This window comes from Strongylocentrotus purpuratus, unplaced genomic scaffold (assembly GCF_000002235.5).
Source record: "Strongylocentrotus purpuratus isolate Spur 01 unplaced genomic scaffold, Spur_5.0 spur5_scaffold_16, whole genome shotgun sequence".
In the NCBI taxonomy this organism is placed as follows: Eukaryota; Metazoa; Echinodermata; class Echinoidea; order Camarodonta; family Strongylocentrotidae; genus Strongylocentrotus; species Strongylocentrotus purpuratus.
In genome coordinates this window covers 2643834-2660487 of record NW_022145601.1, presented here as the reverse complement: position 1 = coordinate 2660487, position 16654 = coordinate 2643834, and the positions used below count along the sequence as shown (strand labels likewise).

The 16654-nt window shown below is 37.1% G+C and overlaps 1 protein-coding gene across 1 annotated transcript; it reads left to right on the top strand.

The window, feature by feature from the left end:
• Window positions 1-2658: 2658 nt before the first annotated feature.
• Window positions 2659-15651, top strand: LOC115924805 (contactin-associated protein 1-like). Its single transcript, XM_030987648.1, has 5 exons — window positions 2659-2749; window positions 3701-3811; window positions 4227-4355; window positions 6127-6284; window positions 15487-15651. Exons 1-5 carry the CDS (start codon window positions 2659-2661, stop codon window positions 15649-15651), a joined length of 654 nt encoding a protein of 217 aa, XP_030843508.1.
• The last annotated feature ends 1003 nt before the right edge of the window (window positions 15652-16654 follow it).

Sequence of the window (16654 nt, the reverse complement as noted above, 5' to 3'; positions counted from 1 at the left end):
CGACAGATGAACTATTGATTTCGTCAGAATTTCGTCAGAATTTCGTCAGAAGTGGTCTGTTAGCGACAGATCACTTTTTAATTTCGTCAGAATTGTTTTTCTTTATTTGTATTTTTTTATTTCTCCACTTTTTCGTACAAGCGATTACTCAAGATCGGTTCTGTCAATTTCTTTCAATTTTGGCACAGTCATAGGTCATTATCGTAAGACATGACAGGAACATTTCCAAGGTTATCAGGTACTTGTGACGTCATCCAAGCGCCATTTTGAGAAAATCAACTTATAATCATATCTCCATAACGGAAATTCATTTGAAGGACACAATCATCTGTGGGTAAGCCTTTGCGAATGACATGCATTGTGGAAAAGGTTGGGCTACCTATATAAAGATGAAGATATAGAAATTAAAGATTGGTCCCTTATCAAAGGAATCGTAGCGATTTACAGAACTTACGCAATTACTATTTAGAAAACTTGATTTGAATTTGTACAATATATCATCTAGATAATGATACAAGTGACCAGGATCTGTGTGACGCTGGTTGGACACGTAACGGTAATGCATGCTACCAACTAGTTGAATCTACCGTCGACTATAGTACAGCCCTTGATGCGTGTAGAAATCTCAATGACTACGGTGATCTGGCGAGCGTAGCTGATCAAGACGAAAGCAACTTTCTTTTCGTTTATTCGAGGTAAGCCCCTACCCCGACCCCCTCCTCGAATACACGAGCCACATCATGGAATATTCTATTGGCAGCAACCCTCACCCACACGCACAGGCACACCTTTAGCCGCGTACCCTCCCATGCCACCTTCCACCTACAAGCATGCGCAGAGCGTGGCCTGTGGACGAGTATGCTCAGGGGCTCAAACGCCATCACATGTTTATAACCCAGATCGGAGCCAATGCTAGGGCACCAAATTGCACTTTGCTTTCAATTTGACATATTTAAACGTCAAATTCATTGTTCAAGAACAAAATTCCTTTCTAGATTCATGATATAAAGCCATTTAAATTTGGTAAGATTTCTGTTTTAAATACAACGCGCTACAAATTTATGCTACCACACGTTTTGATCAGTACTGTATCATGGGCCCTTTAAGGGTATTACTATGAAAAGATTGTATAAATTTGTTTCAATTTTTATTTATAAAAAACACAGACGTACCTTTGATACGAGTTCTTACTGGATTGGGTTCAATGACCTCGATGAAGAGGGAACTTGGGCCTGGACTGATGGCTCAGTTACATCATATACCAACTGGTATTATGGTGAACCATGTAAGTAAATAACAACGGATTCATTTTGCAGAAAAGTAAAAGCGCTAGGCATGTTAGGCGTGGATGTCCCTCCGATAGAGACTGAAATATAAGCATAATTTATTCAAGCTGAACTTCTTTCCGTTCATAATAATACATTACTGATAACTGAACACAATTCTGAAGGTACCATCGTGGCGCTCCTACAAAATTTATCCGCACTGTGATTCGTCAAAGATATAGAATAATAGATGAATAAAAGATGACGTGATGGTCGTTTCTAACTATAGACCATTCTCATTACTGCCTAGCTTTTCTAAAGTTTTGGAACGAATAGTTTATAACAGGCTCTACAGTTTTTTAAAAATAAATGTGAATCATTGAATCCTGATCAATTTGGATTTCGGCGGTCTCATTCTACAGATCTTGCGCTACTGAAATTTTATGATCGCGTTTCAAGTGCACTCGCTGCTCACAAGCATGTCATTGGTGTATTTATGGATCTGAGTAAAGCATTTGACACACTTGACCATTCAATTCTTCTTTCTAAGTTAGAGCATTATGGAATAAGGGGCATAGCTTTACAATGGCTTGCGAGTTACTTATCTATGAGAAGACAGTACACTTATTATAACTCTGTTAACTCTGACATTCTGTATCTTAAATGTGGTGTTCCGCAGGGATCCATCCTGGGCCCATTATTATTTCTTATTTATATCAATGATATTTGTAATGTATCTAAAACTGTAAATTATACCTTATTTGCAGATGATACGAGTGTTTTCTTGTCTCATCGTGAAATCAACACTCTAGAACAGAAACTAAATTCGGAACTACCAAAGTTGACTTTATGGTTTAGAAGTAATGTGCGCTCTCTCAATGTTCTTAAAACAAATTATATTCATTTTAGAGGTAGAAAATCTAATGACAACCTTGCTCTTAATATTAAACTAGATGATATTTCTTTAGAGAGAAAGACATGTACAAAATTCCTTGGTGTCTATATCAATGAAAAACTTGACTCGAGCGACCATGTAAAACACATTGTTACACCAATCTCCAGAAATATTGGCGTACTGTATAAAATAAAATGTTTTGTTTCTGATAGAATATTACTTATGCTATATAATAGTCTAATTTTACCACACATTTCTTATTGTAATATTTTGTGGGCAACATCCAAGTGTGTGACTAATAATATTCTTCTGTTACAAAAGAAAGCTGTACGCATGTGTACCCGAGCTGGTTATCGTGACCATGCTACCCCACTATTTGTTAAACTGAAATGCTTAAAGATTGATGATATTAACTTCCTCCAAATTGCCATATTTATGTTCCGTTTTAATATCAAATTATTACCTACGTCATTATCTTCAATGTTCCAACCTAATAACATGGTTCATTCGTATTCAACAAGGCAGTCATCGAATGTACATGTGGTCAACCCTCACACTACATTAGCCCAGAAATCAATCAGACACAGAGGTCCAGATGTATGGAATTCTTTACCTAATGATATTCGAAATATAAAATCAACAAACTCTTTTAAAAGAGCACTCAAATGTATTATCATTTCACAGATGTAAGATATTACTTACATTATGATCTATTTATCAGTTCTAATTAAATCTAACTTAATTTTGTTACTAGGCCTAACGAAAAAAAAAATTCTTTCTTTCTTTTTTTAAAAAACTTTGTAAATAATGTAAATAGTTCTCTACAAAACTTTAGGAATTTTATTTGTCATATATTATATATTTGAAAGGTGTTGTAACGATTCAAGCTCTATTTGCTTATGTTTCATCACCTTTGTGTGTTCATTCTTCAAACTGTATATAAGTTGCAACTTGTCTTTGATAAAACAATGTTATATTCTTTTTCACGTGAAGTTAATTCAAATGTATTGTAAAATTGAAAATGATTTGTCATCTTATATTAATTTTCATGTGATGTTAACTTCAATGAATTGTGAAATTGTGAACATGCATAAATAAATAAATAAATAAAAAATAATAGCTTAGGTTTGCGTTGCACTAGAATGTTAGTTTACATTTTATTGTAAGGGTTACTTGTATGTTGGGTCGAGTGTTTATTTTTGTTGCAGGGTTCGGTGAGGGTAGGATGTTGATCGTGGAGCAGTTATTACTGGAGAATGTTTCGCAACGAAGACAGTTCTTAAAGGCCCACTGCACTACTGGTAGTTACTTGCGCCCTCTATATAACATACAATGCCTAATCGGTGACCATTGGTCCCCCATGATCCTCTTTGTCTTATGTTAACTAAGAGCTGAGTTGATGACATAACCACCTGTCCAGTGACCTTGCAGAGCGGTCTAATCCCTCCTGTAAACTATGGCAGATAAGCTTTAAATCAAATATGAAATATAGCTTATAAGCTAAGCTCCTCATTTCTGATATTGTTATCTCTTTATTTAGCTGGTGGATCTGAACATTGTGGTGTATTACGATTGAGTTCAGACGGCACATGGTATGATGCAAGCTGCTCGTCAACATACGGCTACATCTGTAAATACCCGCTAAACACCAGTAAGTCACACTCCATATGTTTATAATAAATATATGGTCTCTTTGACTCAGGGCTCGAATATAATTCAACGTTTAACATAGAAATTGCTTTAGTGAACTTTCCACCTTGTTAAACAAGGTCTCTTGGCTCTAGACTAGCTGTATTGCTTAGTGTAGCCTATCTGCTGAATTATTATGATATACTTTAAAATAAAATGAAATAATATGTTTTTTATTTAATTATGTCATATATTGTTTGTTGTAAATCTAGGATCACCGTCATTTAATGACGTTCAGTAAGAGGTTCAGTCACACTTAACTCATCGATCAATAGCTATACCATGATGACTTAAACTCATGTCCGAGTAGGACCGAAGAAAAAAAAACTCCTTGATATAATTATTTACTCTCCTTCCTCTTCCTTTCTCTTGATCAGTTTCCTGTGCTGAATGGAAGCGTAAAGGCTATACATCTAATGGATACTACACAATAGATCCTGATGGGAGAAATAATGGAGTCGATCCATACAAAGTATACTGTGATATGACTACGGATGCTAGCACAGGTAACATATCAACCATAAATTATTAGTTAAAGTAATCACGAATCGGTCATGTACAATAGTGACAAACATAACAAAGTTACGATACCACATGAATATTGTAATCTTTTCGATATTTACAAGTCCTAAAACGCCGTTTTCTTGAAATGTACTGCATTGACAGGGATCAGGAAACAAAGGGGAAATGAAACGTAAATCATAATTATGACGGTCAGGGATCTGACTTACTTTTACCTCTCATTTATTTGCCTATCTCTCAATTTGAGGAAAAAACACGGCGCAGTATTCTCAGTAACATTCATGAGTAACACCAATATCATACCAATCTATAAAAAAGATGACCCCTCTTCTCTCTCGAACTATCGACCAATATCCACATTACCAAGCTTCTCTAAAATCCTTGAAAGAATTGTTTATATTCATCGTCAAAATCATTATCTGCATTGTCAACGAAACCATCATCTCTATGATCTAAGTAGTATAATAAACACCATTTTTCGAAGCGCAAATCTAATTTTGTTTATATAAACAGATTATATACATTTTTAACTCAAAATGACTCGCCGAACCCAGATCAGTTGGTTTCAGGAAGTTTCATTCAACTGATTTAGCACTACCCCAACTATTTGATAGAGTATCAAATGCCTTGGCTGATCATAAATATGTCATAGGCATATTCAAGGATCTCAGCAAGGCATTTGATACTCTTGATCATACTATATTATTGTATAAATTAAAGCATTACGGTGTACGAGGTAAAGCACTTAATGGTTGGAAAACTACTTATCATCAAGAAAACAATATACTCTATTCAATTCAGTTACTTCTAACGTATCGTCTATTAAATGTAGAGTTCCGCAAGGTCCCATACTTGGGCCACTATTATTTTTGATATTCGTCAATGATATATCTAAAAAGTTTCACCAATTCTACAGTATGTATTGTTTGCCGATGATACGAAGGTGTTCTATTCACATTCTGATTCAAATTCGCTGATCGCAACCATGAACATTGAACTACCTAAGTTATCGAAATGTTTCAAAAACAACATATTATCATTGAACCTAAAGAATATTAATTTTATTTACTTTAGAAGCTCAAGAAATCAAACTATTCATAATTTTAACGTTTTTTTTATTGCGTATTATGTTTAAATCCACCATCAAAACTTGCTTACCTTCAATCTTCATAAGTACCACTCGTATACGCGTCGATACAAAACTGAATAATTTTCAGTACTCTTACCTTTTCGCTTCCATTCATTGAAACTTTGATTATAACCTTCCATGACCTAGTATGCATAAACGTATGAATAGAAGAGTGGTCTACTTGGGATACTGACTAAACAATGTTTTGTATACAAAGGTTTACAGTCTTTATAAACCATTTTTTTTTTCTTTCTCTCTCCTATCTCTCTCTCTCTCTCTCTCTCTTTCCCCTTTTTACTAATATTCGTTCCTCCATATTAGTATTAGTATGTATCCATTGAGGGTAGCCATGCTATCAAGCTTTGCTTACTTTGTCAACCCTCCTGTTTGTTGTTTTCGATAAGTTACAGCCAGCTTTACTTTATTCGACATTATATTCTTTTGAAATGTGTAAAATTTGCAATATTTTGTTTGTTATATATTTTTAACAATGCAAAGGAAAAGAAAAATCAAACAGAAATAAATAAATCAAATCAAATCAAATCCATTATTTGTTACTATTCATGAAGAAATTATCAGTGTGTTTACTCATTATTTTTACAATTTTTCGTGGTTATCTTGGCTAGGTATTACGACGTTCGAGCACCAGGAGGCGAATCGATCTTTAGTAGCAGGTGCACAAGTGGCTTTTAGTTTCATCCGAAACATTACCTATGGTGACAAGTCGGTTGATCAAGTGGCTACCGGTGCCGATATCAGCGGGGAGTGCTACCAATATATCAAGGTAGGGTAACACCGAGGGTTCTACTTTTTTTTCAAAGTTCCTCGATGGTATAAACAATATATATATATATTTATGTATATATATATAAATTATGAGAAATTGCAAACAATAGTAACATGGCACTTATCATGGTAATGAGGGCGGGAGAACAAGAGCAATGCAAAAATGTATATCACAGATAATATGTAAACTAATGATGGGGCAGGTCTGTGGAATAGCAAAGGACAGAAACACAGAGACATTAGGATAATGGTAGTCGGTTTTGGGGGAAAACTGAAAGAGGGAAGAACAGTGATCATTCAGAAGCATAGGCGCCGGAAGTGGGGGGGGGGGCAGGGGGGCAGTTGCCCCCCAGTCAAAAAAGTGGGGGGGGGGGGGGGGGGGGGGAAACGCATTTTTGCCCCCCAAAAATGCCCCCCCCCCTCCGAAAAAAAAAACAGTAAAGGAGTAAACATGGTTTGTATTTTTAATCCAAAAGAACGCAACAATAATAAAAACCTGAATTAAATCACATATACAATTCCATTCAAAGAAAAAGGAAAGTTCACATTTCATAAACATCGCGCATGCCACCTATACGGTATTTTAAAGGTAAAGACCAGTAATGGTCATGCGATTGCATTGTGAAAGAAACGTTGTGGAATCGATCAGAAAAGGTTGATCATCTAGCATCTAGCATCTGCAAGGTTCTGGAATCATCAAAATGATAAGAAATTTGGCCCATTCTTCGTAAAGTTACAAGCACTATACACAGAAAGATGTATACGGGACTACCCTATATCTCTCACACGACCATGAGAGAAACAAATTGACCAAATATATGAATTAGTAGGCGGTTTCCCGGCAAATTTTTTATCAACATGTATTAGTCAAAACATATTCTTTCACATGATTGGTAATGAGAGCTTCCATTTCATTTTTTGAAATTGGGGCGTTACCAATACTGGTCTTTACCTTTAAATGGAGGTCTCTATAATACCGGTACGCGCATATCGTGGACATATTGTGCAAGAATGGAAATGCGTGTCCGTTTTTTTGTTATACGGGTGAGAAGACATGAGCCCCTGAACGCTGGCGTACTGATGGGGGGGGGGGGGGTAATGTATTTCTTATTCGAAACAAGTGATTTACAAATGTTGATGTTGTGACATGATTTTCTGGCATTTTTTCTCCATTTTTTTTGTAAGTCATACCTTTTTAGGCGTTTGTTGGAAAATAAGAAATTCCCACATTACAGTCAGGCGAAATACGCTTATTTAGAAGCCTTTATGTCATGGTCTGCAAAGTGGCGGGGCTCGAGCCCCCCCCCCCTCCTTTTTTAAAAAGAATGTTAAAGAGAAAAAGAAATAAAGACGGAGAAAAAAATAAGTGACCTGCCAATGTCACAAATAAGGTATAAAAAATGCTCATCTGACCGTAATTAAATGCTTAAAACCCCAGAGCTTTACGGGGGCTCCACCCCCGGACCCCACCAAGGGACCTAAGGCGGGCCCCTGGATGCTCATCTGACCGTAATTAAATACCATGCAGTGTTTTTTTCTTCTTTTTCCTTACTAGTATTTACTTTTTCTTTTTCATTTTTCCTACAGCGCGTAGAGATGTTAACAAATGTATTATGCGCTTTATAAGAACTGTACTATTATTATTATTATTATTACCTAAAACCCCCGAGCTTCCAGGGGCTCTGCCCCCTGGACCCCAACAAGGGCTCTAAGGCGGGCCCCTGGATGCTCATCTAACCGTAATCAAATACCTAAAACCCCTGAGCTTCTGGGGGCTCAGCCCCTTGACCCCCTGCCGAGGCTCATGACCTGGACCCCACGCCAATTTACGCTCTACCTGATCGATAATACTCCACTTTGAAAAACGTTCCGCGGGACCTGCATGTAACGTGTAAGACTGGTGGTGATGCAGATTTTTCGTCTGCCCCCTCCCCCTTCCGAACTGTTTTTCTCATTACGTCACTGCCCCTGGAATGTTTGCCCCCCCCCCCCCCAATCCCACACTGCTTCCGGCGCGCCTGTTCAGAAGGTACATGTAGACATTGATAATGGCCTAGAAGACGATTGTGTCGCATAGTACGTGTTATATACCTTAAGAAATCCAGCTATCTGATTGGTCGAAATTGCAGTCATGGTTTTAACCATTCCGGTAAATAAACGAGAAATGCCAACCTAATGTAATAGTTCTAGAGTAAAATCCAGGCTAAATTCTAGTTACCATGGTCACCGGGAAAATAGTTCAGTCTTGATGAAATACCTAAAGGTTCACATGTTAACACATGGTTTGAGCGATCGCGGATACCGTTCGAAAACGAAGAAGAAGAAAGGTCTTCACCCGGATAGGTCGCACTCTCGCCTTACTCTTGGATTATATCTTTGACTTTGTTTCTCATATAGAAATTGGGTTGTTCTTTTTGAAGTTTTTTGTTTTGGTTTTATATGACCACTTTTGGAGTAGAAATTTTTCGTAAGGTAAGCAAACACTGTGGGCTTTTCATTTCATTTCATTCCACTTCATTATAATTAGCTGCACGATACGCGCTATTCACATTTCGCGCTTTTTTTTCGAAAGCCAATCATGGCGGCTCACGCCTCCGAGCCGGAAAGATCCATGATGAGCGAGGATGAAATGGTATTTCAAACTGTGCACAACAGGAATCCTGCAAAAAGGCAACGTGGGAGAAGCTCTACTAATATAGAGATCTTAAAACACGCCTCAGAATCATACTCTTCGAACACCACTTTCCACACCACTTCCCCAAACCCAAACCCAAAGGGTTTTAACATTTTCATAACCCCAATAGATAGGACAAAATCGTTGAACAATGTAAATCCCATACAAATAGCCAAGGCAATTCGGCAAGTTTGCGTGAACCCTGTAGATTTTATCAAAACCACGAATACGGGACTCTTAATCAAGTGTAAAAATACTAAGCAGGTGAAGGCTATCTCAGAGATTAACAAAATAGGAAGTTTGATGTAAAAGTCAGAGAAGGAGTGAACGGAGCAAAGGGAGTCATTAATGATATCCCACTGGAAATGAAGGAAGAGGAAATTCTTAATGAATGGAAAACTCAGAATGTGATTGGGGTGAAGAGGATGGTGAAAAGAGTCCGAACAGATGAAACAATAGAAGGAAAGCGCCAAATCTCTCAAATTCCCATGCGCTGCGTTATTTTAACCTTCAGTAAAGTCACTATCCCCCCTGAAATCCACTTATGTTTCCAAATCAAGCGCGTAAAACAATATGTCCCACCTGTAATTAGATGCTATCAATGCCAAAGATTTGGACACAATGATTCACAATGTAATTTTAAAAAAAGATGCGTCCGATGTGGAGAAAACTACTCGTTCGATGAGTGTAAAAAAAAAGAAGACCGAAAGTGCGTAAATTGCGGGGAAAACCACTCTGCAGCCTACAGCGGCTGCGCACAAGCCAAAAAGGCAAAGCAGGTGCAGCAGGTAAGGTATACAAAGGGGCTAACGTACGCAGAAGCAACTCAGTCCTGGCAGCAACAAAATAAAAAAAAGAATCAAATCCACAGCCTATTCAACAGAAAAATAAAGCCAACAAAATATTGAGTAAGGAAACCGAAAAACAAACAAACGAACGTCAAAGGAAACACCACAAGGCACTCCACCTATGACCAACTTCATAGCCTCGGCTAGTGATGAACAAATTATAGATTTTATTTGCCAACTAATTTTTAAATTCACAGAAGGTAGAACTGAAAAAGAATTGAATACTCTTGTTTGCGTTGCAGCCAAAAAGGCGCTGCAACAAAATAGTACATAATTATGATAGAACAAATGATAGTGATTAATTTATTCATGTCACTTTCCATTTTACACTGGAACGCCCAGGGACTCTTAGGGCACGGCAATGAATTATTAAATTATTTAAACTTACACAAGGATTTTAAATATGATATTATTTGCATACAGGAGACCTGGTTTCATAATAACATAATTTTGAATATTCCAGAATATACATGCTTTCCTAGAAACAGACAATATAACATTAGAGGAGGCTGTGCTATATATGATCATAAAAGGATTAAGTACGAGGGTCCTTTCACAGATGCAAACTTAGAATTACAGCAAATGAATGTTTACATAGGGGGGGGGGGAATTGTCAATCATTAATTATTATAACCCTTGTAATAAACTGAATGAAAATATTATGAATAAGTTAATGGAAAATGTATCTAAAATGAAAACGTCCTAATAATGGGAGATTTTAATGCTCATAATGTTTTATGGAGCAGCGAGAAAACAGACAAAAACGATGAAGTTATAGAACATTTTTTGAATAAGAACAGTTTGGTTATTTTGAACAATGGAGAGGGGACCAGATTAGACCCACGAACGGGGAAAACATCATGTCTGGATCTAAGTATCACATCTCCTTCTTTAGCGTGTAAGTCTACATGGGGAGTCATGCGGAGTACGTTTGGTAGTGACCACTTCCCAATCTCTCTCCAAGTGTCTCTCGAAAAAAGTACAGATCCGCATAGAGCAAATGCAGGTATGCTTAATGGAAATGTGGTAGAAAAGCCTTTTTCTTTTAAGAATATAAACTGGTCCAATTTTGCAACGAAATGTGAAGAAGTATTAAATGGATAGATTACATTAAAACACACAAATGTAAAGGAAATGTACACCCAATTTATGGAGTACTTAAAATAATTTATAAAGGAAACTGTTCCCCAAAAGCGTAAAAAGAAACGAAACCCGGTCCCATGGTGGACAAAAGAATCTTCTGCTAAAATTAAAGAAATAAATAAAGCGAGTAACAAGCTCTCTAAAGGTACAATGATAACACTGGAGAATATAGATGATTATTTTAACAAGAGAACAATGGCACAACGAGTTCTCCGCCAAGCAGAACAAAAATATTGGCAAGCCTTTTGCACGAAACTGAACCATTACATGCCTGAGTCAAAAATCTGGACCTGCATAAAACGACTAAATGGTGTTTCTGGTGCGAGGCCAAAAAATATGTCATCATTGACAGAAAATGACAAAGAAATAACTCGGGAGGATGAAAAGGTGGATGTTTTTGGACACTACTTTTAATCTTTAGGAATGACAGAAGATAGGGTAAATGAACAGTATTTAGCTTTAGTAAAGAATAGCATGAATATTCAGGAGAGTGTTTCAATGAACCCTTTTTACTCATTGAATTTAGAAAAGGCAGTACAGTAAAAAAAGCGGACTGCCCCTGGTCAAGATAACATTCCTTATGAGGTGTATGAAAACTTTCCTAAAGAAACTAAAAAGGTTATGTTAGATGTAATAAACAGGATTTGGGGAACAGGGGAAATACCCCTTCCACTGAAGCACTCTATTTTGATACCAATTTTGAAACCTGGAAAAGATCCCCGGAAAGCGTCATCATATAGACCCATTTCACTCACATCATGCGTCGTCAAAATAATCGAGCGTTTGATCAAAGAAAGATTACAATGGTATGTGGAAAAACATGAGATACTACCTAATTTTATAAGCGGGTTTAGAAAAGGGCGGAGTGCCATAGACAACATAATTCTCCTAGAAAACGATATTCAGAAAAGTATAAATTGTAATGAGCACATAATAGCTGTGTTCCTAGATATTGAGAAAGCTTATGATAAATTACGGATAAATGGACTACTATTCAAACTCGCCCAAAAAGAAATAGAAGGAAATTTGTCACAATATCTACAAAATTATTTGACAGGACGTACCTTTCAGGTAAGAATTAATAATACTGAATCAAAAACATATGATATGCATAATGGACTCCCACAAGGAAGTATTTTGAGTCCACTGCTATTTAATTTAATGATTAGTGATATCCCTACAGATCCTTCAGTGCCTTTAGCTGTATATGCTGATGATTTTGACATATGGGCATCAGGTAGGGATATCCTTCAAATATCAAACAAACTACAGGAATACCTGAATAGGCTCCAGACTTGGTTTCGCAGATGGGGATTTCGGCTTTCGGCTGATAAGACAGTCCCTATATTTTTTACAAAAAGTACAATGAATCTCTCACCACCGCAAGTAGAATTAGACGGGAATAAAGTGCCCTTTCAGAATACTCATCATTTTCTGGGGGTAATTTTTGATAAGAAATTGACCTGGAAGCCACACGTTGAAAATGTTGTAAAGAGATGTAAAAGAAAATTGAATATCCTAAGATGTTTAACGGGAACTAAATGGGGGAGCTCTTCTAAATCCCTCGTAAAGGTTTACAGGGCATTCATAAGATCTTTACTCGACTACGGATGTGAGGCTTACGATAGCGCTACTACCACCACAAAAAAGGCACTTGATTCGATGCAATACCAGGCGCTACGGATTTGTGCGGGAGGACTACCTCTCACTTCCCTACAATCATTACAAGTGGAAATGGGTGAATTTCCCTTGGATCTAAGGAGACAAATTGTGTCAAGTAAATATACACAAAGTATCGAAAGATCCCCAAACCACCCATTATCACAAAACATAGGGCCATGTTGGCAATTTCATTATCTCAAGGGAAAAGACTTTCTTAGTAAACCTTTCGGGTATAGAACCCAGAGTAAAATTAAAAAAACTTCATGACAGAAACTGCCGTACCATCCCCATTCCCGCCATGGCTTTTTGAACCCCCACTGGTTTCGACCGAGTTGAGCTCTCGGATTTCAAAAGCCGACCATCCGAATGATCTACAACAACAAAGCTTAGAATTGATTAATTCAAAATGGTCGAACCAGTTGCATATATATACAGATGGATCTAGGTTTCCGGAGAAGGGCCAATGCTCGGATGCTTTCTATATCCCACACTTTTTTGTACACCAATGTAAAAGATTAGCGAATTTTACCTCATCGTATAGAGCCGAGTTGGCTGCCATTGTTCTTGCCCTTCAATGGATCGAAGAAACAAATATCTATACAGGTGCAGTCATTTTTAGCGACTGCTTAAGTGCCCTCACAGCCTTGAAACATTTTAGTGACGAATCCTTTGTCACAGAAATATTTATAATAACGACCCGATTGAAATATATATGGATCGAAATCGCTTTGGAATGGATTCCAGGCCACTGTGGGATAGTGGGAAAGGAAAAGGCAGACTTCTACGCAAAAAAAGCTCTTACTCAGGAAATTAAAATGCGTAATAAATTGACGTTATTTGAAAAGACAAGTTTAATTTTGTACAGTTCAAAGTTACTTTGACCAGAAAGGTGGAATGATACCCAATCGGCATTAAAAATCCTTCAGCCAAATGTTATCACACAATATTCTTGTAAATTGGGAAGAAAAACTGAAACTATTCTTAGGCTACTACACCTGGGAGTGTCTGGACTCAATCAAGACCTCCTACGTTTGGGCATCCACTCCACAGGTTTCTGTGACAGCTGTCCAACATTAGAAACGGTCAGACACTTTTTGATACAATGTCCAAAGTATATAATAGAAAGGGCCATGTTAATGTCAGAAGTTAATATTTCCAAGGAAGAGGAAATTATGATATGTTTACGAAACAGTGACTCTCGTGTACAAATGGCAATTGCTCGCTTCGTTTTTAGAACGAAGCGATTATGTATAGAGTAAAATCAAAAAGAGATGAAAAACAGAAACCGCAATTAATTTGAACTGAATAGAAGAGAAAATAGGTATTTTGTGTTTAACCTTATATAGGCCTATTAATTAAAAAATAAAATAAAAATAAAAACAAACAAATAATTGAAACAATTTATTATTATTTATTTAACCAATAGGAAAACATATCTTAATACATACACACAACTTTAGGGAAGTGGAGAGGAGAGAGAGAAGGATACAATCTGCTGGCCAGGGTGACAAAAGCAATTAAAACTTGCTATTTACTCGAAAGCTTGTCACCCCCCCCCCAATAATTATAGTAGTTAAAAGTCATGCACTATATAAATAATCTCATGAACTAACTCATATAAACTAATAAAGCCCACAAGTGTTTTGCTTAATATGCATTTGTTTTTCTCCTAATAAATAAATAAACCCTCTAAACATACAGGGACACGACGCCACCTTATCTATGCCAGAGTGACCTAGGTTGAGTGTATTAACCGAGAAGCGTACGGCGTAACGTAACTCGCTGGGCTGGTAAGAAGGCATCATAGAAAGGACAGGGCCAGCGTGAGTTGGAACTGGGTGCGGATCGTAGTTTAATTTGAAATAACTTTTTGTTTTTGTTTTTTGTAGACTATGACTAATATTATATCAAAATGAGATTGGAAAAAGAAAGAAAAAATAATAATTTTACCAAGAAATTAAAAGAAAAAGATGCAATGAAATTGGCAACAATAGTCAAATTTGACTAATAGCCATTATAATATCAAACGAAGAAGAAGAAGAGGAGAATCGGTCGGTATTTTTAATACGGCAATCTCGATTGTACAAACAAGGCAAAAATGGCTGAAGAAACTCTCCCAAGATGTCAACTTCTTGATGATGATCAAATGCAAGACTTGCTGACAGCAAGAACACCAAAAAGGGTACGAGTAATTCTCCATTCATTTTTTTTCAAAATAGATCTAGTAGGTCTAGGCCTAGATTCTAGTAGTGCTAAAATCCTTCCCGTAGAGATTGCACACATCCCTATGAATTGGCCATTGCGCACTCATGCTAAATTGGTCGATGTTTTATTTACCAGAGATTCAAACTCATATTGCTCGTGATCCTGAAGGTGATACTCAATAAGTGAGGTGTCATATGAAAGCGCAGGTTTTTTCCATATTCCCCACAGGGCCGGCCCACCCCCAAAATTGTAAAAATATCTTGCTTAGACTAGCATCTAGATCTAGTCTACTCTCAAAGATACACTCATAAACGACAACCGTGCAGATAAACTAGAGAAAGGCCAAGGTGGTGTCATAAGTTGACTCTTTATTTTTTCGGCATATAAAAGTATTAATGACTGCTCTAATATTCGAGAAATAGTTGTTTGTATACGCTCTCGGGAAATTGGGCTATTGCCCTCGGCACGGCTCGGGCAATAGCACAATTGTAACTTTCCCTTGAGAGCATAAAAACAACTATTTTTCTCAAAGCAGTCATTAATACTATACTATGACATGCTACATCATATCTAGGGTTCAACATTACCTATTTTCCTGTGATCGCAGATATTCAGCAATCTCAAGGTGATATTTCTTTTCTTTTTTTTCTCTTCCATTACCGTCTTAGTACGAATGCCATCATTCCCAAATGACTGGCTCTACTGCTTGGTATGACAGAGACGGAAAACAAAAGAACTACTGGGGTGGAGCCACGGTAGACAGCGGACAGTGCGCTTGTGGAATCTCAGGTATGATTGTAGGTCATCTTAGAGGGCATCCTTGGCTTACATGATCAGAGCTATCCATGTACAGAGTTTGGCCAACTTGGCATCAGTTGGTTACAACATGACGTATTCTTATTCATTTTTTTTTTTGTGCTAGCCCTCGACAAAGCAGTATTCGCAATAGTGTAACCAACTAGAACCGTGTTGCTCAAACTCTGTATATTGATTAATCTGCACTGAATGGAATGGGATTATCTCACTTGAATGCAACAACAGTACTGTCCTTGTAAAACATTATCTCAAATAGTGAAGTATTATTCGATAACATAAACCGAAGAATTGGCGTTGCAAAAGTTGTAAACATTGCAGCTTTCTGCGCACTAAACCAAAAACCAAGCACCTCGGAAAAACATGTAAATACGTTTAATTTTAAATGAAAAGCCTACATATCCCATCGAGATAAGCTATGAACGAATGGATCTTTATCTTTGTCTTTCAGGTTCATGTCACAACGGTCACCAATGCAACTGCGATGCTAATGACAATAACTGGAGAGAGGACTCGGGGTATCTTACCGATAAGACTACTTTACCTGTTACTGAAATGAGGTTCGGTGTGACAGGACTAGCAAACGAGTACGGGTATTATACACTAGGACCATTATACTGCAAGGGAGATGAATCTTGTAAGTTTTATATGAATTTGATTACTTATTATCACATAGCTTCGTAAAAATGTGTTATTCTAAAAGAGGTTGGCAGTAAACGTATCTGGCATTATGACTCCCAGAAAGAGAAGTAGTATGAAACAAAATTAAATTTGCGCTCCGAGAAATGGTGGTTATCATACTTGTTAGATGATAGAGATGATGGTTACGTTGACAATGCAGATTATGATTTAAACGATGAATATAATGATGATGGAGATAATGATGACGACGACGCCGACAATGCAGATGATACTGATAATGATCCCGATAATATAAAAATCAGGGATTATTTACCATTCAGATAGAATATTTGGCGAAATGACACTGACCTTGTGCTTCGTCCTTTCCTTCCATTCCTTAGT